This window comes from Helianthus annuus, chromosome 17 (genome assembly GCF_002127325.2).
Source record: "Helianthus annuus cultivar XRQ/B chromosome 17, HanXRQr2.0-SUNRISE, whole genome shotgun sequence".
Taxonomy (NCBI): Eukaryota; Viridiplantae; Streptophyta; class Magnoliopsida; order Asterales; family Asteraceae; genus Helianthus; species Helianthus annuus.
This window is the reverse complement of record NC_035449.2, coordinates 176,661,315-176,689,100: the sequence shown is the minus strand read 5'-3', so window position 1 is coordinate 176,689,100 and position 27,786 is coordinate 176,661,315. Positions and strand designations below refer to the sequence as shown.

The following is a 27,786-nucleotide window of genomic DNA, read 5'->3' as shown; positions in this document are numbered from 1 at the left end:
AATTATGACCCCTGGTGGGATGATGGTAGGGACTATGTGCAACGCTACCCGATTCACGAAGATGTGCCAATGCCCAATCTAGGAGCCTACCCAGGGTTAGATACTCTAGATCCCTATTTTGATAATGATGCATACATTAGGGAGATTTTAGAGAATCCTTACCCATACCAGGCCCCGTACCAGGAACCCGCACCCCAGGTTCCGAACCCAGTCCTAGAACCTGCACCCCCAATGAGTGCAGAAAACGTACAAGAACTTAAGACTTTCGGTGAGGAAATTTTAGAAAGTAGTGAACGAATGAGACAGGTGGGAGAGCGTCTCGTATGGAAATACGACGAGCGCAATATGGATTTTTGGATGAATCCATATCCCTGAATCGATGGTGGAGACGGTAGAAATAATAATAATAATAATAATAATAATAATAATAATAATAATATATGTGTGTATGTGTTAAAAAAAACTACAGATGCCTACTACTAGTAGTGTAGTTTTAAATTTCAGTCGGTATTGTAATTTTTATTTCAGTACTGGTGTGTAATAGACGCATACTATATGAATAGAGTAAGTCGCAATGATCGACACTTTTGACCAAAAGTGTGTGACATGTGATTGGCTATATTCAAATATTGTTGGTGATATTAATATTTGGTAAATGTTTAAAATTCAGATGGACAACGAAGTGAATCAAGAAAACCAGAACGACAACCACTCGAATAATGATAATCTGAATAACGAGAATCCGAACAACAATAACAATGAAAACCAAATAGATAATAGTGCCGTTCAACACATAGTGGCACAAGGAATCATAGATGCAATGCCATTTATTATTCAAACGGTTCAAGAAGCGAATAATAAAAGTAAGCATAGCAGTAAGCGACCAACTGAACCGGAACACAGCGTGAACAATGGACCTGTACTTCAAGTGCCCATTCCTAAAAGAAGAAGAACCATGCCATATGGTTGTTCTTCCAAAGAATTCTGGTCCTGCAAACCAATAGAATTCTCGGGCAATGAAGGACCCATTGCAGCTCTACACTGGATAGAGAAGACTGAGGCTGTTCTAAAAATAAGCAAGTTGTTGAAGAAGACAAAATAATATTTTCTTCGAATCTGTTTAAGAACTCAGCCCTAGAATGGTGGAACACTATCCTCCAGTCAAGAGGAAGTGATAGGATATACAACATGGATTGGGAGGAATTTAAAAATATGGTAGAAAGGTAACTATGCCCTCCCAATGAAAAGGAGCAGATAGCGAATAAATTTCTGAACCTTAGAATGACCGGAGTAGATAGTAAGTGGTACACTACCACATTCTTTGAATATGCTAGAATAGTGCCAACCCTTGCATCACCTAAACTTGTATTAATCTCCCGTTACATCTAGGGATTAATTGGAGAGATTAGGCATGTAGTTAAGGTAGCTAGACCCCAAACCATAGAAGAAGTTGTAGAACTAGCCAATACCTTGACAGATGAGTTAATCCGTACTAGAGAAGAAGATCAGAGGAGAAACCTAACCCAAAAGCTTACCCAAGAATTCTGTTCTAGAAATTTCAACCGTGGGAAAAATATAGGATCTACATCTGCAACTTATTACAAGTATTGCAAAAGGAAGCATTCTCGATGTAACACCCCGTGTTTTCGAATGTCAAAGTCAAAGTCAAAGTCCAAGTCAACTTTGACTTTCTTTGACTGTAGATAGTTTATTTTATGTTTTAGTTGTATTATGTGGAGTAAGTGTTGTAATCAGCAAGAATCGAGGTAATCGAATGTGTTTTAATGCGAACCGACCCACGACTGTGAATGATAGGAAGTAACAATGCGATAAAGTTAACTAATCAGTAATCAAACCGATCTAACAATCAATCGAACTCGAGACTCGAATTATGCGAATTGTGGTATTGATATACGTGTGTGTGTGCCTTATGTGTTACTTGTGCGTGTTTACTTTATGTTTGGTGTGGTATTCAAGCAAATCAATCGAAAATCGAATCGAAACTCGAAAAACAATCGAACTCAATCGAAACCGACATCGAAACGTAACTTATAGAAGATTATATGGTAGATATAGTGGTTGGGATTAAAAGTAATTTGACTAGGAACTCTATCGTATTCGTATCATCGTCCATCGAAATCGAAACGTCGAAAATCGTCGCAAAATACTCAAAGTGTGTGGCGGATCGAACAGGAAGCATCCTGATCGAACAGGCCAGCCGATCGGCTAGCATCTTGCCAGCTGATCAAGCAGCCCACTCGATCGGAGCTCCTGGCCGATCGGCTGTCACTTTCCTCTTTTGGAAGCCTATAAATAGGGTTGTCCTTGTCTTCATTTCCACTTTTGGAAAGTTCTGACCGGCCAGCTCCTATTCTTCACCTTTTCTCAGATTTCTCTCAACTCCGGTAAGTTTTCACCCTAATTCTTGTACGTTTTTGATCATTACTTGATTCTACACCTTTCAATCTTTCAACACTTGGATTCTAACCGTGAAATCACCAAGATCTAAGTGTCCTTGGGTGATGTCATCGTGGTGTTCTCGAAGAACATCACACTTTGGCATCATTCAACCATGAATAGCTTAGATCTAACCGATTTCCACATAAACAAGTTAAGATCTATCATAGATCTAAACATTTTCATGGTGTAAAGGATTGAAAGAGGGATTTCCAACCTTCTTTCAACTCTTTTACACTCAATGTCTTCAAACCAATAGAAACGGAGCTTGAACCGGCTAACTAATCATTCAAACAGTTAAAAGGTTCAAGATTCAGGTTCTACGAACAAGGTTCACTGATTTCGGGTTAAACTCTAAACCGACATTCCGAACCGTTCACCGGCCGGACTTGGGTGATTCCTGTCCAAGCCGGAGAGACGAGTAAGAACGAAGGTATCATAGTTCGACTCGCTATCAAACTACCTCGATACAATGACAAGTAACCAGACGACCAAGTGTTAGACGAAAGGCCGACCAGGTCAGACTTGCTGGCCGAACGGCTAGGCTGATCGAACAGCCCAGCCGATCGGACACACCAGCCGATCGACCGGGCCAGCCGATCGGCTAGCACATGGCGTCCCACTTTTCCAAACTTTTGAAGTATAGTATTGACGAAGTAATGTTCGATCGAATAGGTCACTCGATTGGTAAACATTACTGTTCGGATCATGAGATACTATGCTTCAACACTTAATCGTTTTAACAACTCGTTCGTAGTAGGAATGCCAGCCGATCGAACAGACTGTTCGATCGAGTGACATTCAGTTGAGGACTAATTCTGAAGTTCCTAGCCGATCGAGTGAGCTAGCCGATCGAGCGAGCTAGCTAGCCGATCGAGCGAACTGCTCGATCGATCGACTTGAAAGGTAGGAACATTTCAGTGTTCTCAAATGCTGCAACGAAAACTTCAAAAGTTCAAATCCTCAAACACAAACACACCAGAGGAAGAAACAATCCACTCGAATGGCCCAGTCGATCGAGCCAACCGGCCGATCGAACAGGACTGTCCAATCGGATATACCAGCCGATCGAACAGGCCGTCCGATCGAACCTGCCGTTCGATCGACCAGCCCATTCGATCCATTCACACTTGTTTACTTTCTACGTTACTCATTGTTGTGCTATCGAACTATTCAGGCTAATCTTACTCTCAGCGCTCCCTTCAATCCATAATCAATCACTATGAGTATACTCGAACCCTTTTTGCTTTAGCACTTTTGGGTGTTACATACGTTACTTATCAAAATCACAATCGAACACACTATTCAAACTATTTAAACGCTAACCGATTACATGTATTACGTGATTAAATGTATGCTTGTTATTATGTTTACACGTGGAAAGCTGTCTACCTGCCTTAGCAACGTAGTACTATAGTTTGGACTCAGCACCCGTTCACACGGGGGTTGTTAAGGACAATCTACTTGCATGATTTACGGTGGTGATCATGTATTGCGAACTGTCTCGGACAGTCAACCCGCAGTCATTGGTATTGATAGGTCCATGTCGATAATTTACACGCATCATTGTTATCTGTGTACGTGCTGGTTATGCGTAAACTATTCGAACTCTATATGCTATTATCAAACTTGTATGCTCACCTTTACATTAAATGTATTGACTTTATTTTAACGTATGTGACAGGTGTTTAAGTTGCTAGGATGCTTAGGCGCATGCTGATGAAACCAAGGCTAGGGAGTCTAGAAATAATAAACATTTGTCTGTAATAATTAAATCTGAGTTGTCGGAACGGAGTTATTTGCCTAGTTGCTTTCTGTGATAACTTGTTTATTTATTTGGGACACAGTATGGGACGTGTCATTTAAACTGAATTTATATTATAGTTGTTGTGGAAACTTCTGGACAATCTGTTTCGCTCAGTGCCGCGCCCCGATGATTCCGCCATCGGTTGGGGTGTGACACTGGAAGATGCTCCATATATTGCAATTTCTGCAAAATATCAGGTCATAAGGAAGAAGACTGCAGGAAGAAAGCCAACAACAGGATATGCTACAATTGCGGAGAACAAGGACACATCAAGCCAAAATGTCCGAAATTGGCTCCAGCTGCAAACAACAAGAACACTAAAAATGCTAGAGCATTTGTTCTAACTGCAGATGAAGCCAAGATGATCCCGGATGTCATAGCTAGTACGTTTTTAGTTAATGATATTTTTGCTAAAGTATTATTTGACTCTGGTGCAAACCAAAGTTTTATTAATACTTCGTTTTGCAAACTTCTAAATCAATCATTAACTAAACTACCACAAGAATGTACAGTAGAGACCGCAAATGGGGAAACCGTTAGGATTTCTGAAATCTTGCAGGGAGCAAGAATATAAATTTTTAATCAAAAATTTATTACATACCTTTACCCAATGAATCTGGCAGGATTTGATGTTGTGTTAGGAATGGATTGGTTAATAGCTAATAAAGCCAGTATTTTATGTGATCAAAAGTCAATTCAAGTAACCAAGGGGTGAAAAGATCACAATTAAAGGAGATAAACCATCTAGATCCACTAAATTCATCGCTGTGATGAAAACTGCAAGTTATATAAGAAAAGGATCTATAGTGTATTTGATTTCTATAATCACTAACACTAAAGGAAAAGAACTAAAAGACATTCTAGTAGTGTCTCAGTTTTCAGATGTATTTCCAGAAGAATTGCCAGGACTACCGCCAGACAGGGAAGTTGAATTCAGAATCCATCTACTACCAGGGACAGCACCGATTGCCAAAGCACCTTACTGTTTGGCACCCGCCGAAATGCAGGAACTGAAGAAACAGTTAGACGAATTGTTGGAAAAAGGATTTATACAGCCAAGCTCATCGCCATGGGGAGCACTGATTTTGTTTGTTAAAAAGAAGGACGGATCAATGCGTATGTGCATTGACTACCGTGAATTAAACAAGGTCACGATTAAGAATCGGTATCCATTACCAAGGATCGACGATCTGTTCGATCAATTTCAAGGAGCTCGTTTTTTCTCTAAAATCGATTTAAGATCAGGATATCATCAATTAAAGGTACAGGAAGAGGACATTCCTAAAACTGCATTCAGAACAAGGTATGGTCATTATGAATTTACTGTCATGCCATTTGGTCTAACCAATGCCCCAGCCGTATTTATGGACATGATGAACCGAATATGTAAGCCATATTTGGATAAATTCATAATTGTCTTTATAGATGATATTCTAATTTACTCTAAGAATAAAGAGGATCATGCAAAGCATTTGCACTTACTTTTAAGTCTATTAAGAAAGGAAAAGCTTTACGCTAAGTTTTCCAAATGCGAGTTTTGGTTAAAACAGGTACAATTTCTTGGACACTTAGTCGATCATGAAGGAATTCATGTAGATCCAACAAAGATCGAGGCAATTACCAAATGGAAAACCCCTAAATCACCAACTGAGGTTAGAAGTTTCTTAGGATTGGCCGGTTATTATAGAAGGTTTATTCGAGATTTTTCTAAAATAGCCATTCCCTTAACCAAGTTAACCTGTAAATCCATTAAGTTTGAATGGGGATCAAAACAAGAAGAAGCCTTTAGAATCCTTAAGCAAAGATTAACCCATACACCCATACTAGCATTACCAGAAGGAACTGGAGACTTTGTAATCTAATAAGACGCTTCTAAGTTAGGTTATGGATGTGTGTTAATGCAACGTCAAAAGGTTATAGCTTACGCATCTAGACAACTTAAGAATCATGAAGAGAATTATTCAACCCATGATCTAGAATTAGGAGCCATAATTTTCACCCTTAAGATTTGGAGACATTACCTTTATGGTAGTAAGTTTACCATATTCACTGATCATAAAAGTTTAAGGTATGTTTTCGGGCAAAAGGAGTTGAATATGAGATAAAGACGTTGGATGGAATTGCTTAGTGATTACGATTGTGATATCCAGTATCATGAAGGAAAAGCCAATGTAGTGGCAGATGCTTTAAGTCGAAAGTATCATGAAAAGCCAAAAATGGTACGTTCTCTTAAATTAAATTTGCACGTAGATTTAAATGATCAAATTAGAAAAGCACAAGAATCAGTAATCAAGGATGATACTAAAAAATTGAAAGGTATGATTAAGGAATTAGAACAGGGAACAGATGGAATTTGGAGATTCCATGAAAAGAGAATGTGGATACCTAAATTAGGAAATTTATGCCACCGTATATTAGAAGAAGCCCATAAGTCTAAATATACGATGCATCCAAGAAGTGATAAAATGTACCAGGATTTAAGGAAAAATTTCTAGTGGATAGGAATGAAAAAGGATATAACAGTTTATGTTTCTAAATGTTTAACTTGTTCTCAAGTTAAAGCTGAACATCAGAAACCCTCAGGATTGTTGCAACAGTTAGAAATGCCAGTTTGGAAATGGGAATTGATAACAATGGATTTTGTTACCAAGTTACCCAAAACAAGAAAAGGTAATGATGCAATTTGGGTGATTGTAGATAGGTTAACTAAGTCAGCCCATTTTCTACCAATGAAAGAAACTTTTAGTATGGAACAATTAGCCAAATTGTATGTAAATGAAATTGTTTCATTACATTGAATACCTTTATCACTTGTTTCTGATATGGATAGCCGTTTTACCTCTCATTTTTGGGCAAGTTTCCAAAAAGCAATGGGAACCAAGCTAAATCTAAGCACTGCTTATCATCCTCAAACGGACGGACAAAGTGAAAGGACAATTCAGACAATGGAAGACATGCTTAGAGCTTGTGTAATTGATTCGGAGGTAATTGGGACGATCACTTACCTTTAATAGAATTTTCTTATAATAATAGTTATCACATAAGTATCAATGCTGCACCATTCGAAGCACTTTATGGACGAAAGTGTAGAACCCCAGTCTGTTGGGCAGAAAATGGGGAAAAGCAACTATCTGGACCTGAGATAGTACAGGAGACAACCGATAAGATCATTCAAGTCAAAGAACGACTAAAAGTAGCACGTGATCGACAGAAGAGCTATGCTGATAACCGACGTAAGCCATTAGAATTCCAGGTAGGTGATAAAGTATTGTTAAAAGTCTCTCCTTGGAAAGGAGTAGTCAGATTCATCAAACGAAGAAAGCTAAGTCCCATGTATGTTGGACCTTTTGAGATTATTAAAAGCATAGGACCTGTAGCCTATCAGCTACAACTGCCAGAGGAAATTGTAGGAATACATGATGTGTTGCATGTATCTAATCTCAAAAAGTGTCTAGCTAATGAATCACTCGTAGTGCCTCTTAAGGATATAGAGGTAAATGAACAACTCAAATTTGTAGAAAGGCCTCTACAGATTGAAGATATGAAAATTAAGAATCTCAAGCATAAGAGATTAGTTCTAGTCAAAGTAAAGTGGGACTCCAAAAGAGGACCTGAGTACACATGGGAGCTTGAATCTGAAATGCAAAAGAAATATCCGCATTTGTTCCAGTAGATCTCGAGGACGAGCTCTAAAATAAGGTGCGGAGGATGTAACAATCCTAGCTAAACTGACACCCTCGATTATTTCCCGACACTCTAATATATTTTAAAATATCCCAACATGTCTTTAAATACATCCCATATGTGAAAACCCAGCCCGAAATACAATATAGCATTAAAAATAAATTAAAAACAAGTTTATTTAAGCTGAGGCGGGCCGCGTAGAACCCACCTCAACCTTACGCGGGCGGTATAGAGGTTTAATCCTGATTTCGTTGATTTCTTTAGCTTAGGCGGGCCGCGGGCTCGGTGAAATAGACATGTCTGTGAAGATGCGGACGCGTAAGATTTTCGATTAGTTAACGCGGGCCGCGAGGGTCCCAAAATCTGGCACGGCCCTGGGCCGCCACGTGGCCCAACACCCTGACAAGCTAGTTGATGACCCAGCTAAGCTACGCAGTTGACCGGAGTCAACGCGGGGCGCGAAGGCCCTTTGCTTGTGTTACGCGGGTCGCGTGAGGACCAGACTCAGCAACTATAAATAGAGGCCATCGGATCTCAGTCGAATTCGCTCACAATCGTTTCTCAAATCTCAAATTCTGAATATTAGGCTTTATACGCGGGTATTATACCCCCTAAATAGCGAGGTTCTGCAACGATGTAAGTATCATAACCCCTGGAGACGTATTAGATACTCTGCCCGATTGATCTAGGGTTCCGTAACGGCTGTCATGGTTCTGCCCGACGTAGTCATTGGAATGCCGTCTCGGGGAGGGTATTACTAATGTTAAAATGGGTTATTATACTAACACACGTGCATTGTGTAATTTATATATTATTCCCAGGAAATCCTTACTGAAAACCCTAAGACAGCAATGTGAGTAATCTCCTTTTTGTAAAATGTTTTTACAAAACCTTAAATATTTTACAATGCAATTTAGCAGTGATTGAGTCTTTGTAATTCTTCAATTACTGCCGGTATTATGGGGTTTTGTATACATTACTTGATAATCTTCACAATTGAACAACGGGTTAGCCAATGTGTGATATGACCATAGCCACAGATCCGGTCGAGTGGCAAGTACTGAATGAGTAATTGTGTAGATATAAACATTGTCATCGCTCTCAATACTGTTTAAATTAATAAAACTTTTCTTGATTAAATTGGGACTCACTCACCAGTATTTCCCACTGACAAATGTTTTTAAAACGTGTTTCAGGTAACACAATGTGAAAGCCAATTAGAAGCCAGCTGGACAGCACTGATAGTGGCTATAAAAGTTACCTAAATAATTGTGTAGATATAAACATTATCATCGCTCTCAATACTGTTTAAATTAATAAAACTTTTCTTGATTAAATTGGGACTCACTCACCAGTATTTCCCACTGACAAATGTTTTTAAAACGTGTTTCAGGTAACACAATGTGAAAGCCAACTAGAAGCCAGCTGGACAGCACTGATAGTGGCTATAAAAGTTACCTAAATAAAAGAAGGCATTTATTTAAATAAAATGGGATTTATCCCTATAAATTAGTTTGTAATGAAAACTTGGGTTTTATCCCAATGTGTTATTTATATAAAATGTGGTATTTTACTCTGATAAAATATTTCCTAACTACGGTCCTGATGAAAATTCCGCTGCCAAATTATACAATAACGCGATACCACCGAAACTGGCTCGCGGCCGCCCGTTCCCGAGGATTAGGGATCGGGGGTTGCGACAGTTGAGACCATCCAAGCTCACCATAGTTTATATGGTGAGACTTGCGTTTTGGTGAAGGTGTGGACTATGGAAGCCTTGGATTTTCAAACTTGTTCCACCACCTCACTTGATGTTTTACCACATTATTCCAAGTAGTTTCCTAGACCTAAAGTAACACAACCCTGCCGCATCTCCAACATTTTCCATGATGGGTATGAAACCCTGGGTTGATCTTACTTGGCTACTTGATGAAATTAGTTAGTCTACATTTTTACTATTTATGACCAACCGGATTTATCAACTATGTTGATAAACCTTGTGCTTTGGTGAATCTTACAATGAGGTTATTCATACCTCCATGCTTGACTTATATGACATCATGATACTACATGATGGACCAACAATATAAACTATATACTATATAATATAAAGAGAAAAATGCTCGGATAGTCCCTGTGGTTTGCTCATTTTTCACTTTTAGTCCCTAGCTTTCTAAAATTACAGCTATAGTCCTCAACTTTTTCAATTTCGTTCCCGAATAGTCCCTGGCGAGGATATGGGTTAGTTTTTGGTGTTAATTGGATGTGAAATGACCAAAATATCCCTACTGTTAAAAAAATAAAAATAAAACCACTTCATCTTCCCCACTTTCACCCCATCTCCACCTTTCACCACCACACCACCACCCACCTGCCAATTGTTGCATCACCTCCACCGTCACCATCCCCTTCCACCACCACTGCTCTGCCATACTCCTCATCCCTAACAAAATCCAACAGTAAAAAATGAATCTTTTCATAACCATCGCCATCTTCACACTCTTCTCACTTGGGCGAAATTAATTTTTCACTCTTTAAATCGGTTAAATATCAATTATAAACTCATTCTTACCAAAAAAAAAATTGAAGACGAATCTGATCAGTTTCGTAGCCAACTATTCTTCAACTGCCCGTGATAACTCAAAAGACAGCCCCAGTTGAACTTTGTAACCTCTTTTCAAATTTTCAAGTTTTTTATTTGAAGTTTCTAACTCAACTGAAGTACCGACTTGCAACTTGCTGGAAAAAACAAAGTTACAGGTTCACGCCGGAAATCGAAGGTGGTTCAGATCCGGAAACCCGGCGACTGTTACCACCGTGCCTACCTCATCACCGACTAAAGCTTCGGTACCTGCTACGTTTGTTGTTTAAAGATCTGGTTTTGTTCATTTATGAGTAGTTGAATTTACACATTATTTATTGTATGTCGTGAGAAGATGGTTGAGTTTTAGAGAGATAAAATGATGCTGGTATGGTTGAGTTTTAGAGAGATAAAGTGATGGTGGTGGTGGTGGGTCCCAAAAACATGATTGGAGGGTGTTGATTGGGTGATGGGTTGGGTGGGACTCATATGAATTTATAATTAGTTTATTGTTTAAATTATTTATATTAATATTAAGGGTAATTTTGTCATTTCACGCAACTTAACTGAGAAAACTAACCTTCATTTGCGTCAAGGACTATCCGGGAACGAAATTGCAAAAGTTAGGGGCTATAACTGTAATTTTAAAAAGTTAGGGACTAAAGGTGAAAAATGGGCAAACCACAGGGACTATCCGGGCATTTTTCTCTAATATAAATATATATTAACCGAATTCTTGATGATAACCAGATTATGGTTATATGTCATGAACATAGGTTATTTTATCTTCATTCTAAACTCCTCGGTTTTGATTCTAATGGGCAAATTAGGACCTATGAAATCACTTAAAACTTAGTGTCAAAAACAAGTATATAGACAAGATATACTTTCGCGTATTTATGTTTTTTTTATACTTAAAATTCCGAATCCGAACCCTCTACCGAATCCAAATACTTACACACCTCCGTTTCCCTAATGTAGGGTAACTTCGATGTTCTTGACTCTCCAACGCTTCAACTCACGTACGCGGGATTTATACGCAAAACCGTGAGTATACTCGATCCCATTGTTCCGTTTTATACACTTTGGGTGCAACATGTACACTTTATATAAATCACGAAATCACGATTAAACTTGTTATAATCCCACTATATCCGTTAAACATGATACTTGTATTATTCTTGTTATTGCATGCTATGTATACTTCTGCCTAGGGGTGCAAACGAGCCGAGCCGAGCCCGAGCTCGGCCAGGCTCGAGCTCGAGCTCGATTAACTTATGAGAGCTCGGGCTCGAGCTTGGCTCGATTCGAGCTTTGTTTTCAAAGCTCGAGCTCGGCTCGTTTGTATTTTATCAAGCTCGAGCCTGGCTCGTTTATTATCTATTAATTAGTATATTAAATAAAAATAATATAAATAATAGACTTTTTAGGATTGCAAGCTCGATAAGTAAAGCTCGGGCTCGGGCTCGTTTACTAAATAAGTTTATTTTTAGGTTCGAGGTCGGCTTGTAAACAAGTTTAAATAAGCTCGGCTCGACTCGGCTCGTTTACACTAAGGCTCGACGAGCCTAACGAGCTTCACATGTGAGGCTCGAGCTCGGGCTCGATAAACAAATGGGCTTTGTTAGTTTAAATAAGCTCGGCTCGACTCGGCTCGTTTACACTAAGGCTCGACGAGCCTAACGAGCTTCACATGTGAGGCTCGAGCTCGGGCTCGATAAACAAACGAGCTTTGTTTTGAGGCTCAAGCTCAGCTCGGGCTTGATAAAGTTCGGCTCGTTAGCTCGCGTCATTTGCACCCCTACTTCTGCCTATATGCTCATTAAATTTGCTAGTATACCTTAACAATTATAGCGCTATGGATTAATGCATCGCCCGTATTCTTGTGGTATTGTTAGGTAAACTATTTTACAACCTTGTCGTTTCGGCTACAATGGTATGCACGATTGCGTTAAACTTGGGTTTGGCATATAGATAACACATATGATAGTAACATATGAAAATTACCATTTGGATATGAGGCAACTTTTACACTATTATGCTATGTAATAAAACTTGTATACTCGCCAACTTTTTGTTGATCATTATTAATACATGTTGCAGGAAACTAGTTGATGCCGATGAAGAAATATATTTAGGGTGGATTAGAAGCACACCTAGATTTAAAATTTTGTACTTTGTTCCTTGTTGTTTCGTTATTGTTACTTGTTGTACCTTCCTTTCAAGACAATGTATCATCATTCTAGTATCAATGAAATTTTTGTGACACCTGTGCCACCGCGACCATCAAACAAATACCAAGCCAATGAAATTTTGTATTTCATACTTGGGATCTTGTATAAATATGTGTATCTTTTGCACATATCAGTTCTTGTTCAATTTCAAACTTTACAACGCTTTCTGGAGAACTATACGCAAACTGGTGCGTAAACATACTCCGTTTAATGCGACAAATACTCCGGAACACCATCATATATTTAACATACCTTAAATAACCTTCACATAACTTAGAAATAAGTTTTGAAGGCTTTGGTATGGCAAAAACAAGTTAATTCGCTTACAGGGACTAAACTTGACAAACTGCGAAAGTATGCCAATTTGAACTGTAACGAACATTTCGGAACATGTCCATAAGTTAAACATACCATAAATATCCTTTACATAGCTTAGAAATAGGCTTTGAATGGTTTGGTATGCTAAAACAAACTTTTGAATCATTCAGGGACTAAAAGTGTCAAAAAGTGCATAAGTTTGCACTTTCGCGCATAACTTACGTTCTGAATACATCCGGACATCCAAAAATTTATTTAAGCATCCTTATATTATGCCTTAGTGTTTGGCATGAGAAAAATCCGTTCGTCGCGTCATTTGGATCGTCTTTCGCGCTTATGCGCATTTCGTCGTAATTAAGCGAACATCGCGATCGTACGGCCAAACGAACCAACATCCGGCATATTTTTGAGCATGTTTCATGTCCACAATGTTTAGGCATCATTTTAGGGCCTTAAAGTTGGCTTTACGGGCCTTAGAAGTGTCGGAAATGGCTTAAATACGCAACAGGGACCAAAACTGCCATTTCTGAAAGTATGTGCAGATCAGACAGGCCCAGGCGGCCCGCCTGAGTTTTGTCTAATCCTGATGCGGGCCGCATGGCCCCTTCAGTAACAGAAACTTTGTTTTCTGGATAAGATTGGCCTTTCAAACATCCCAAAGGGCAATGCCCTTTCACCATCTGAAGAGTTAGGGTCAATTTGAGCCACCACAACTTTGCGACAAGTGTACGCATAAGATCGTGGCACGATATTCAAGAAACAATCCTAACGGCTTTACTTTTCCTATAAATACCCCCCCCCCCTTTGGTTAAAACCCACAAAAATCTGATCAAAAGCTCTAAGTTGGAACCTTTGTTTCATACCTGAGCCATTTTGATCTAGATTAGCATTCGGGGACCCTTCGTAAGTGTTCTTTCGTTCTTTTAATCGCTTTCTAGTGCTAAAGTCAAACTTTGTTTGACTTTCTGCGTTGGCCAGCTTATGGTCAACACGAAGTTCGTTGGAACTTCATAACGTGAGCGTGATCACGATGGTTATAGTCCATGGCGACTATACCTACTGATTACCACGTTAACAAGGCTCAGTGACGAGTCGTAGTTTCGGCCAAAATGCGCATTCTTGCGTATTTTGTAACCAAACTACTCGTGAGCATCAAAGCCGTTTGTTTTGATGCCAAACCTGTTTTCTAAACTTAGTTAAGCATGTTCTAACATGCTTAGCTCGTCACTTTTAGTATAGTGCTTATATAGGGTCGTAAGGTAAGCGATCTAAACCATCGCTTATACTTTCGAACCCGACCCATTTGGTCGATCATTAGGATCCGACCAAACACATTAGGTGACCATAGCTATAACCTTCCGAGGTTATACCTTGTGGTCACGATGTTAGGCGTTCCAAACGCGTTCTACACGAACGACGCGTTAAGGTAGTATAAGCTACCTAAACGGGTCGTAATGGATCGTAAGCACTTAGGTTAGGTTTCATTTTAGTATGTAGGCTTTGTTAAACCATATTTCACGAGTCTCCATACTCGTTTGGTTTACGAACCCGCATACTATCAGATCCTTCCAATTTTGGTCCGGTATATTAATATAGCTACCTATTACGTGCCGTTTGATATTCCGTGATCTCTAGCATTATCTGGTTATTATAGAAGGAATTCAAAGCAATCTCAGATGAGTACATTGAACCCCTCTTTTACTGTTTTCCAAACTGTTTTGGGGTGAAACGCATGTGCCTACTTGTTACTTTCATGCTTTCCGGTTTCCACATCATATACTTGCTATGTTCGATAGTACATATATAGTACATGATTTCATTGTGTTCATGCTATGTATGCCCATTGTGTGCGTACTTAGTACATTGCTTTACATTACATTTCATGCTATGTATGCCCATTGTGTGCGTACTTAGTACATTGCTTTACATTACATGCTATGTATGCCCATTGTTTACGTACTTAGTACATTGCTTTACATTACATGCTATGTATGCCCATTGTGTGCGTACTTAGTACACTGTTTTACATTGCATTTCTGTTGCATATGCTCATCCAGCATATGAACACATTATGCTACATTTTGAACCGTTGTGACCATTTGACTATGTGAACCGTCTAAACCCGTTTGATTATATGAACCGTTTGTAACCATTGAACCGTGTGAACCAGTTGTATCCGTTGACATGATTTACATTTGACAATAGACGTTTGACTATACATGAACATTTCTACAATTGTTAAACACTTCATCTCGATGGTTTGGTTTGAGTAAGTGATTAAGTAACGAGGCGTGTGTAATATGATACAAGCATGGTGGATACGCCGCTGGTACTTCCTATATATAAGTGTTTGTATGGTATTACATATCGTAGCGTTATTTGAATCATTTCAATTTGAGACATATGACATTTTATACAAATAACACACTTTTCACGAGACATTGTTTTACAAACGACTTATCTTATACAAACTCATTTTACATGGTTATCCGTTTAACCATACAGTGTTCTCTTATTTATACATATCATCTGATCTTATCGTTTTTCAAATGATTTACAAGACAAAGCAAATTACAAGGTTCATGACTAAACATTTTCTCAAACATAAGTCATGAATTCCGTTTTCACAAAACCAATGTATCTCACAGGCATTTTTTTGCTGACATACCTATTTTCACATGTGTTCTCAGGAGATGATGCATAGGACTTATCAAGACATACTTAGGCGGACCCGACGTTTCTGCCACGTTTTGTATGTTCTACGTGGTCGGGGTGTGACAGAAAAGTTGGTATCAGAGCCAATGGTTATAGGGAATTAGGTTATTAGTAATGCTTTGACCTAGTCTATAACCTTCCTAGGACCCTAACGCGAGTTTACTTGCGTTTAGTCACAAAACAATACCGTCACCTATCCTTAGGCGACGACCACAACAAGAACATAAAATTCAAAACCGCTTTGAAAACTAATCATCTGTTCTAGGATGATTGATTACTAGGTTTTGAACCCTCCGTTATAAGGTTTTGAACCCCTTTGAATTTTCAAAACTCTCGTCAAAGTTTTGGGTCCTAAATAGTGTGAACACGTGCAAACTGGAAGAGTGAATGCCTGTACCCTGGGTTTTCTGTCTAAGGTTAGAGTGTTCGCACAAATCCACATAATCGGACCAGTCACTCTTACCTGGGAACTCTTGGGGTGAGTGTCCACTTATAGGCGAGCATGTCTTCGCGATACACTATGAGGATCTATTTGCTTTGATTCAGCCTTGGTATTGTTTGTTTGCTTCGTGGTTCAAACAAATGACCATCAACCATGATTATGATCAGTAATTGTAACATCCTATTCTTACCCAATGCCATTTCATTTGTTTTCTTTCTTGTCTCTCATTTAGAATGCCTCCTCGACGCGAAAACCAGATAGCGACTGCGGAACTGGCAGAGATCATTGCGCAGCAAATGGCTGCTCAATTCCCAAACCTCTTTGCTCAATGGAACCAAGCCAACAACAACAATAATGCCCCCTGCAACTTCAAGACGTTCAACTCGTCTAAGCCATAAAAGTTTTCTGGGTCTCAAGGAGCGACTGCACTTCTGCAATGGTTCGAGAGTTTAGAGAACACCTTCAGACATGTTCAATGTCCAAACGAGCGAAAGGTAGAATTCGCATCTAGCGTCTTTGAGAAACGAGCTTTGACATGGTGGAATGGTGTGATGAGAGATAGGGCTGCCGATGTGGCACTGGCTCAAACATGGCAAGAGCTTCGAGCTCTGATGATGAAGGAATTATGTCCTCGTCACGAGATCAGGGCCTTGGAAACGGAGTTCGACGATCTTAAGCAAATTAGCGGTGAGCATCGAGCCTACACGGATCGTTATGAGGAATTAAGTTTGTTATGCCCGGATATGGTTACACCTTTGGATAAGGCAATCGAAAAGTACATTGATGGCCTCCCTGACTCAATACAAGACGTTGTGACTGGTAGCAACCCTACTACAGTCAGACAGGCCATTGAGCTATCTGCAACCTTGACTGAATCAAAGATCAGGAAAGGTAAACTTCTTCGAAAAGGTGACAAGAAACTGGTCGGGGAATCGAACCCAATCGAGGAATCAAAGACCATGGATGAACAGACTGAATCCCCTAAGAAGTCAAAGAAGCGGAAGGCTTCTCAGAACTTCGCCGTGGTCGCTCACAATGGTCAAGCCGTCCACAACCAACCAGCTCAACCCCCTGCTAGAAAACCATACAATGGAACAGCACCCTTGTGCAACCAATGTAGCCTCCATCATCACGCCAACGTACAGTGCCGCAAATGCCAAACTTGTGGGCTTATAGGCCACACAGCAAGAGTCTGCCCAGCTGCAGGTACGCCAAACCAAGCTGGCAACAATCCTGCTCAAGGTCGTTTTCTACCAGGCTCTTGTTTCAATTGTGGCGAGATGGGTCATTTCCGAAGAAATTGCCCAAGGCTTGCTAATGCAAATCCAGCACAGGGATAAGCATCTGACTGACTAGAAGACAACATCGTTTAGAAATAATCACGTCTTATGTATTATTTTCTTTTGTTGTCAAGATCCAAGAAACAGTTGTTATCGTTGTTTATAAATAAATCTTTTATTTACATTACAATGTATTTCTGTGGTTGCACGTATAGACGACATATCCCTTACGATACCGACAATCAAGGAACCGTATTCCTTGAAGAACAAGCTACCCCCAAAAATCTCCCATTCTATGATCTCTTGCGTCTTCCACGTAATTCCTAAGTACCCGTTTCTTCTAAGAAAAACGAAGTACAAGGCGCAAGTTACAACACATGACGAATACCCAAAGTACCACTATAAATCCTTAATAGGGTACCTAAGGATTTCCCGTAAGTCCTTAATTGTTGTATACCTAAATTCGAATGTGATAATTCCTTGTAATCAAAAATCGAATTTTGGGAGATCTTTCTATCTTCTCAGATAGATTCCCGTGAACATTGAGACCCGTCAATTGGTTTCCATATCCGTATTCAATCAATAACAAGTTAATAACAAAGTATAATCAAGTTAAACAATTATGTGACTTTGTGTTTTTGTGTTCCCTTATGTGTTGTGTGTGATCCAAATTATGCTATCCAAATCCTCGTAGAATCTTACATATCCTTGTACAAGAGATTCATCGTAGGATACCCAAAGGTATTACTTAAAATCCTCAATGGACTTCTACGTTACAGTTAAGTCCCTCGGATTATAAAGTACTACTTCATAACTAGACCCCTTGGGTGGTCTAGTTAAACAGATTGATCCAAAAATCTGGTTAGGGATATCATGTGATGATATAGCTGAAAGGACTCCTTGGTGGCCTAACTAAGAGGATCCCCTGTCGATCTAATTAAAAGGACCCGATGGAAGTCTAGTCACCCTCATCACAAGTTTGATATCCTTCCCCAAAACATTACAAAACAAACTGTGCGGACTGTGCAAGGGATTACGTAATTATGGATGCGTACATAATTATGGAATTTAGTGCACAGAAATCACAGCAAGTTCTGTCATGTGTCTAGAGTTAACCCTGTTCATTTTCCAACTCTGATGAAGCAACCGTTGAAAATGACTCCGTTAGTTCATTTTCGTTTCTGAAGAATTATCCGTTGGGGAAATGAATATCCGTTGTGTAATCCTTCATTTCCAACTCTGATGAAGCAACCGTTGAAAATGACTCCGTTAGTTCATTTTCGTTTCTGAAGAATTATCCGTTGGGGAAATGAATATCCGTTGAGTAATCCTTCATTTCCAACTCTGATGAAGCAACCGTTGAAAATGACTCCGTTAGTTCATTTTCGTTTCTGAAGAATTATCCGTTGGGGAAATGATTATCCGTTGTGTAATCCTTCATTTCCAACTCTGATGAAGCAACCGTTGAAAATGACTCCGTTAGTTCATTTTCATTTCTGAAGATTTATCCGTTGAGGAAATCAATATCGGTTGTGTAAATCTTTCATTTCCAACTCTGAGGGAGCAACCGTTGAAAATGACTCCGTTAGTGCATTTTCGTTTCTAAAGATTTATCCGTTGAGAAAATCAATATCCGTTGTGTAATCCTTCATTTCCATTTCTGATGAAGCAACCATTGAAAATGACTCCGTCTGTTCATTTTCGTTTCCGAAGAACGACCTCAAGGAAATGACAGGATATTGCTTTGCATATCACTGATGGTTATTTGGCAGAGTCGCAAATAGACTCCTACGAATAAATTTCGGGACGAAATTTCCTAAAGTAGGGGAGACTGTGACACCTGTGCCACCGCGACCATCAAACAAATACCAAGCCAATGAAATATTGTATTTCATACTTGGGATCTTGTATAAATATGTGTATCTTTTGCACATATCAGTTCTTGTTCAATTTCAAACTTTACAACGCTTTCTGGAGAATTATACGCAAACTGGTGCGTAAACATACTCCGTTTAATGCGACAAATACTCCGGAACACCATCATATATTTAACATACCTTAAATAACCTTCACATAATTTAGAAATAAGTTTTGAAGGCTTTGGTATGGCAAAAACAAGTTAATTCGCTTACAGGGACTAAACTTGACAAACTGCGAAAGTATGCCAATTTGAACTGTAACGAACATTCCGGAACATGTCCATAAGTTAAACATACCATAAATATCCTTTACATAGCTTAGAAATAGGCTTTGAAGGGTTTGGTATGCTAAAACAAACTTTTGAATCATTCAGGGACTAAAAGTGTCAAAAAGTGCATAAGTTTGCACTTTCGCGCATAACTTACGTTCTGAATACATCTGGATATCCAAAAATTTATTTAAGCATCCTTATATTATGCCTTAGTGTTTGGCATGATAAAAATCCGTTCGTCGCGTCATTTGGATCGTCTTTCGCGCTTATGCGCATTTCGTCGTAATTAAGCGAACATCGCGATCGTACGGCCAAACGAACCAACATCCGGCATATTTTTGAGCATGTTTCATGTCCACAATGTTTAGGCATCATTTTAGGGCCTTAAAGTTGGCTTTACGGGCCTTAGAAGTGTCGGAAATGGCTTAAATACGCAACAGGGACCAAAACTGTCATTTCTGAAAGTATGTGCAGATCAGACAGGCCCAGGCGGCCCACCTGAGTTTTGTCTAATCCTGATGCGGGCCGCATGGCCCCTTCAGTAACAGAAACTTTGTTTTCTGGATAAGATTGGCCTTTCAAACATCCCAAAGGGCAATGCCCTTTCACCATCTGAAGAGTTAGGGTCAATTTGAGCCACCACAACTTTGCGACAAGTGTACGCATAAGATCGTGGCACGATATTCAAGAAACAATCCTAACGGCTTTACTTTTCCTATAAATACCCCCCCCCCCTTTGGTTAAAACCCACAAAAATCTGATCAAAAGCTCTAAGTTGGAACCTTTGTTTCATACCTGAGCCATTTTGATCTAGATTAGCATTCGGGGACCCTTCGTAAGTGTTCTTTCGTTCTTTTAATCGCTTTCTAGTGCTAAAGTCAAACTTTGTTTGACTTTCTGCGTTGGCCAGCTTATGGTCAACACGAAGTTCGTTGGAACTTCATAACGTGAGCGTGATCACGATGGTTATAGTCCATGGCGACTATACCTACTGATTACCACGTTAACAAGGCTCAGTTACGAGTCGTAGTTTCGGCCAAAAAGCGCATTCTTGCGTATTTTGTAACCAAACTACTCGTGAGCATCAAAGCCGTTTGTTTTGATGCCAAACCTGTTTTCTAAACTTAGTTAAGCATGTTCTAACATGTTTAGCTCGTCACTTTTAGTATAGTGCTTATATAGGGTCGTAAGGTAAGCGATCTAAACCATCGCTTATACTTTCGAACCCGACCCATTTGGTCGATCATTAGGATCCGACCAAACACATTAGGTGACCATAGCTATAACCTTCCGAGGTTATACCTTGTGGTCACGATGTTAGGCGTTCCAAACGCGTTCTACGCGAACGACGCGTTAAGGTAGTATAAGCTACCTAAACGGGTCGTAATGGATCGTAAGCACTTAGGTTAGGTTTCATTTTAGTATGTAGGCTTTGTTAAACCATATTTCACGAGTCTCCATACTCGTTTGGTTTACGAACCCGCATACTATCAGATCCTTCCAATTTTGGTCCGGTATATTAATATAGCTACCTATTAGGTGCCGTTTGATATTCCGTGATCTCTAGCATTATCTGGTTATTATAGAAGGAATTCAAAGCAATCTCAGGTGAGTACATTGAACCCCTCTTTTACTGTTTTCCAAACTATTTTGGGGTGAAACGCATGTGCCTACTTGTTACTTTCATGCTTTCCGGTTTCCACATCATATACTTGCTATGTTCGATAGTACATATATAGTACATGATTTCATTGTGTTCATGCTATGTATGCCCATTGTGTGCGTACTTAGTACATTGCTTTACATTACATGCTATGTATGCCCATTGTGTGCGTACTTAGTACATTGCTTTACATTACATGCTATGTATGCCCATTGTGTGCGTACTTAGTACATTGCTTTACATTACATGTTATGTATGCCCATTGTGTGCGTACTTAGTACACTGTTTTACATTGCATTTCTGTTGCATATGCTCATCCAGCATATGAACACATTATGCTACATTTTGAACCGTTGTGACCATTTGACTATGTGAACCGTCTAAACCCGTTTGATTATATGAACCGTTTGTAACCATTGAACCGTGTGAACCAGTTGTATCCGTTGACATGATTTACATTTGACAATAGACGTTTGACTATACATGAACATTTCTACAATTGTTAAACACTTCATCTCGATGGTTTGGTTTGAGTAAGTGATTAAGTAACGAGGCGTGTGTAATATGATACAAGCATGGTGGATACGCCACTGGTACTTCCTATATATAAGTGTTTGTATGGTATTACATATCGTAGCGTTATTTGAATCATTTCAATTTGAGACATATGACATTTTATACAAATAACACACTTTTCAGGAGACATTGTTTTACAAACGACTTATCTTATACAAACTCATTTTACATGGTTATCCGTTTAACCATACAGTGTTCTCTTATTTATACATATCATCTGATCTTATCGTTTTTCAAATGATTTACAAGACAAAGCAAATTACAAGGTTCATGACTAAACATTTTCTCAAACATAAGTCATGAATTCTGTTTTCACAAAACCAATATATCTCACAGGCATTTTTATGCTGACGTACCTATTTTCACATGTGTTCTCAGAAGATGATGCATAGGACTTATCAAGACATACTTAGGCGGACCTGTGCCTTAGTGACTTAAAACGAGACAAGAACTAGTTAATTCATGTTATGTACTCTTTGGTTCTTGTTTAAACAATGTATACTTTCATATTTGATCAATAAAACAAAACTTCAATTGCCATGGATTTGAAACAATTGATTCTGTTACAACACTCCCCGACGTTTCCGCCACGTTTTGTATGTTCTACGTGGTCGGGGTGTGACAATTTTGACTTATTAAATATTGTCACAAATATTATTATGAAGTCTCTTGCAATCTCGTTTTCGTCTCACTCTGATGTTTCTTTCATCGGTTGGGATGTGACATGTGGTGGCTTCTAGTGTGTGGGACTTCATCAGCTCATGGTGCAAATGCCCACCTTTTATCATTCTTAGCTTTCGAGACCTAATAAAGATGCATAAAGAGTCGGTTGGGATCTAAATAGGCAGATCTGGTGCATGGAATAATTATCGTTGCATGTTGTTGTCTTTGGAATGGGGGAAACGAGAAGGTGTTTAATATTAGGTTGTGCACTTTTGATTGTTTTCGTAGTGATATCATGTCTTTTGGTTTTTTATGGTTGAAACATAGGTCTAGATTTAAGTTGTCTAAATGGAGCGATTGGTGTAAATACCCGATGTACATGTTGGCTTAATAAGTTGTTTTGGTTTTGGCTGCGCCTGCTATTTTTTGGCAGGTGTGTGTTGTGTTAATGAAAGTCAAAGTTCAAAAAAATGCCTAGGAAATTGCCCTTTTCTAGCGGTACATGTTGGCTTGATATGTATGTATGTTATAGAGTTAATCAAAGTTTTGCACCGCAAGAAAAGGGCAATTTTCTAGACATATATGAATTTATCCCAGGGAAAAATGCATTGAAAATAGCTACAAGTTTCTGACATGAGACGAGGTAGAAACCCCTAAGTTAGTGATGCTATAGCGACAAAACTAAAAACCTTAACAATGCTCGGGAAATTCAGACCCCTTTCAACCAAAAAATTAATACCGAAATCATTTTTAACAACGTTAACCAATCACTGTTGTGTTTCAGAAAGTTTCAACTGCATTTTTTCCTACGAAATTAGTTTTGTCGGATTATTATTGTCAAAGTCCAAAGGAGAGTTTTCAAGTAGTGTTATAAATAAACAAAGGAAGTTTTAGGTGTTGTTTGTTTTTTCAGAAGTAAAACTTATGCAGTCTGCGGTCCACATCTGTAGCAGAAGAGGTGGACAAAACCTCTGTAGTCTGCAAAAAGAAAACTGTTTGTTTTTTAACTTTTGCAAGCTGCTAAAATAAACTGAGATATAAATAAACTGATTTATTAAATTTAAAAGAGTTTTTCAACATTCAAACTTAAATAATAATCACAAAAAATTAACATAATCATAAGCAAAAATCAGAATATAACCACCAACAATTTCATTATAACATAATCATAAGCAAAAATTAACATAACCATAAAATAAAATAAAATAACATAATCATAAGCAAAAATCAGAACAAAAACACCAAAAAATTAACATAATCAAAAGAAAAAATTCAATTAAGAACTAACATTAAAAAAACAATTCAGGAGCAAAAAATTAACATACCTGTGGATTACGGTCAGAGAAGGAACTCTCGAGTTGCAGCGCCGGCGGGGAAGGGGAGGACGGGGGAGCGGGGTCGCATTGCGGCGGCGATGAGGAAGATGAGCGGCGGTGGGGAGGAGGGAGAAGGTGGTGGCAGCAGCGGCGTGGAGGAGGGAGGAGGAGGCGACAGCGGAGAGGAGGGAGGCGGCGGCGACGGCTGGAGTGGAGGTGAGGAGGTGAGGAGGTGGAGGAGATAGAGAAGGAGCTCTAGGGTTTTTGTATGCGTTTGTGATATCTGCCAAAAAAAGGACAGGAAGAGGTAAAAAAAGCTTGACCCACATCTCCACCAAAAAGAGGACGTGCAGACCTTTTTTTTAATGAAACGTTTTAGAGAAAACAAACAGTCTTCAGACCCAAAGGTCTGTGCATAGTCTGCTCGACGCAAACATAAAAGGCCAGAAAGCTGTTTTTTTTTTAAATAAACATCACCTTAGTGTGAATCGAATTATCAGGGAAAGCTGTTTTTTTTGTTAAAATAAACATCACCTTAGTGTGAATCGAATTATCAGGTACAAGTGTGAAAATTTGCTTAAACATCAGTCAAAGTAAAGAAAATAATATTTAATATGATAAAGTACTACTTTTAATAATTAATAACATTTATGCTTGTACCTTTAGTTTTGTACATATAATGAAAGAAAGATTCGAAATGATGATGGCGAACATCCAACTAAAATGAAACGTGCAACAAAACTTGATCACTATGACACTATATATACCTACCATTTGGTACATCAACCTACAACACTCTTCTTTCTCTCTCTAAAAGAAATATACACATATCTCTCTCTCTCTAAAAAGATATACATGGGCATTATTAGAGGCAAGAGTTTCTCAGTGAATGTGATTGAGAAAGTAGTGGTGCATGCAGATGAACCATGCAATGACCACTGGTTACCCTTTACCAACCTAGACTTGCTTGTGCCTCCTTTTGATGTTGGCTCTTTCTTTTGCTATAAGAAACCCTCACATGGCAGTTTTGCTACCATACTAGACGCCCTCAAAGACTCCTTATCTCGAGCACTTGCACTCTACTACCCCCTTGCCGGCGAGATCCTATGGAATGCGGCTTCGGGAGAGAACCAAATTCGCTGCAACAACCGAGGAGTTGACTTCACTGAAGCTGTAGCAGACGTGGAGCTCAAGGAACTCAATTTGTATAATCCAGATGAGTGTATTGAGGGTAGATTAATGCCCAAGAAGCTACATGGGCTGCTTGCCATCCAGGTAACTGATAGTAATAATAAGCACACATACAAAAATTCAGACAAATAAAACAAACGTACCCAATAATATCTTACTCATGAAGTATCACAAGTTGATAAGAAAATTATATTATCGTTTAATACCTTTAAGAAAAAAGTAAGTTAAACTCTTGTATTTGTTGCCATCACATGCCCATGCCATGGTGATTTCATTGAATATTAAATATAGAGTTAACTTTCATTTTACTCCCTGTGATTTGGTCATTTTAACGATTTTGCCCTAATAGTTTAAAAATAATCATTGTCTTCCATTTTTCTAACTTATCGTCATTTTGCTCTCCGCCTCTACCCATCCAAAAAATCCATTAACTAGAAGGGTATTTTGGTAATTTTATAGATAAAAGCAATGGCATGTAAGTCTTTTCACCTAAATAAACCTATAACTTCTTTATTTACATGTATATAAGTAATTCTTTTCTGATCCCCATCTTTCCAACCACTCTTTCTACCGGCCACCACCATCCACAACCATCCACCACCACCTGTCGACCACGACTACTGCGACTTTTAACTAAACGTTTTAATTGAGTTAGAATCGGGAAGTAAACTACCGAAATACCCCTACTTTTAATTGAATGTTTTATCTGAGTTAGAGCCAGAGAGCAAACTGGCTGGCGACAAAGTCGAAAGATCAAGGAGGAAAATGGCTATTTTTAAACTATTGGAGCAAAACCGTTAAAATGACCAAAACCACAAGGAGCAAAACGAAAGTTAACTCTTAAATATATGGTACAAAATAATGTTCAAAATAATACATCTACTGTTTCATAGTGACAACTTGGTTATATTCATTCATTGACTGTTTATACTTAACACTCAAGTATGTAAATACAGTGTATGATATATTTCTTTGTTTTTAATAGCTTTACAAACAACTGTATTTAAACAAATCAAATCAATATGCAGGTTACTGAATTAAAATGTGGAGGCATAGTGATAGGGTGTATGTTTGATCATCGGGCCGCTGACGGGTACTCAGCCAACATGTTCATCTCAACATGGGCAGAAATAACTCGATCCGAACCACCATCTATGTTACCCTCTTTTCAAAGGTCCATCCTCAAACCTAGGTGCCCAACCACTTATTCACCATCAATTGGCAATGTGTTTGCTCTATTTGAACCACCAACTAATCCTGAGCATGACCACAACAATGAAAACGGTGATCATATGCTCATTAACCGCGTATACTACATTGAGGGCGAGCAACTTGATAGGGTACAACTATTGGCGAGTGAAAATGGGCAGAAGAGGTCGAAGCTTGAGGCTTTCACTTCTTTTTTGTGGAAGATTGTTGCTTTGAGCATGGAAGATTCGGATGATTGTAACAAGATGTGTAATGTGGCTCTTGCGGTTGATGGAAGGAGTAGGTTGAGTCAGGGAGATGGAGAAGAGAAAGAAAAACTAATGGTTTCTCATTTTGGAAACGTTTTGTCGATGCCATCCGGGTCCAAAAGATCAAAGGTAAATGAACTTACTTTACCTGTTTTTCAAGGTAATATAGTTTCACAAGGAAAAAGTATCCTAACATTACAAAAATATAGTTCCATCGAGCCAGGGGTCTCTCTGGAAGCAGCCTCTCTGTTCCTACGGGGTAGGGGTAAGGCTGTCTACATCTTACACTCCTCAGACCCTACCTTAGCTTTGCTATTGGTGGGATTTACTGAGTATGATGATGATGATGATGATCTTTTAAACAAGTTTGGGATGATGATAGAAATTTGTTTACTATATATGATGTCATTATTTTATAAATCTAATTTATTGGATTTGACGCATCAGGAATTGAAGGAGATGTCATTGAGTAGCATAGCTACAGAAGTTCATGATTTCTTACAGACGGCCACTACGAAAGACCATTTTTTGGACCTAATAGACTGGGTGGAAGAGCGTCGCTTAAAGCCTCTAGTAGCAATAGCATTTGCCAGCAAAGAAATGTCGGTGATGGTGTCATCGGGAACAAGGTTCCACATCATGGACAAGATGGATTTCGGGTGGGGTAAGGTGGTGTTTGGATCATGTCATGTACCATCTGACAGGACTGATTGTTACGTAATGACATTACCTAGTCCGACCAACAACAACGATTGGATTGTGTACATGCATTTGCCAATGAAACACATGAACTACATCGAGTCACATGCAAGTCACATGTTCAAGCCCTTGAATGCTGATTATCTCAAGATCTAACACATGTTATATTGTTCTTGATAATTATACCACAACGAATACTACGAATAGGAATGAGAATACCAATAGAATTGCGGTTTTGATACCTAGATTTCAGTGATTAGATTCTTGGTCTCCATTGTTCACTTGTGAAAAATGGACAAATAGACAATAAAACTTGTGTTAAAATATTCCAACACAAGTTTTTTTATTTAATATATAAGTTTTTTTTTTCCTACTAACATGTAATATTTAAAAAATATTCTAAATATTCTGCTTACATATTTTCTACATTTCGACAAAAGAAAATTATTTTTCACCTAGACTCGGTCGAGTAGTAAATATGATAAAATGAATTTGGTTGGTGTAACGTTGCG

The 27,786-nt window shown here is 38.8% G+C and overlaps 1 protein-coding gene across 1 annotated transcript; it reads left to right on the top strand.

Annotated features, from left to right (window-relative positions):
* Positions 1 to 24,782: 24,782 nt before the first annotated feature.
* LOC110925525 (shikimate O-hydroxycinnamoyltransferase) lies at positions 24,783 to 27,446 on the top strand. Its single transcript, XM_022169466.2, has 3 exons — positions 24,783 to 25,202; positions 26,147 to 26,704; positions 27,023 to 27,446. Exons 1-3 carry the CDS (start codon positions 24,783 to 24,785, stop codon positions 27,428 to 27,430), a joined length of 1,386 nt encoding a protein of 461 aa, XP_022025158.1. The 3' UTR covers positions 27,431 to 27,446.
* Positions 27,447 to 27,786: the final 340 nt, after the last annotated feature.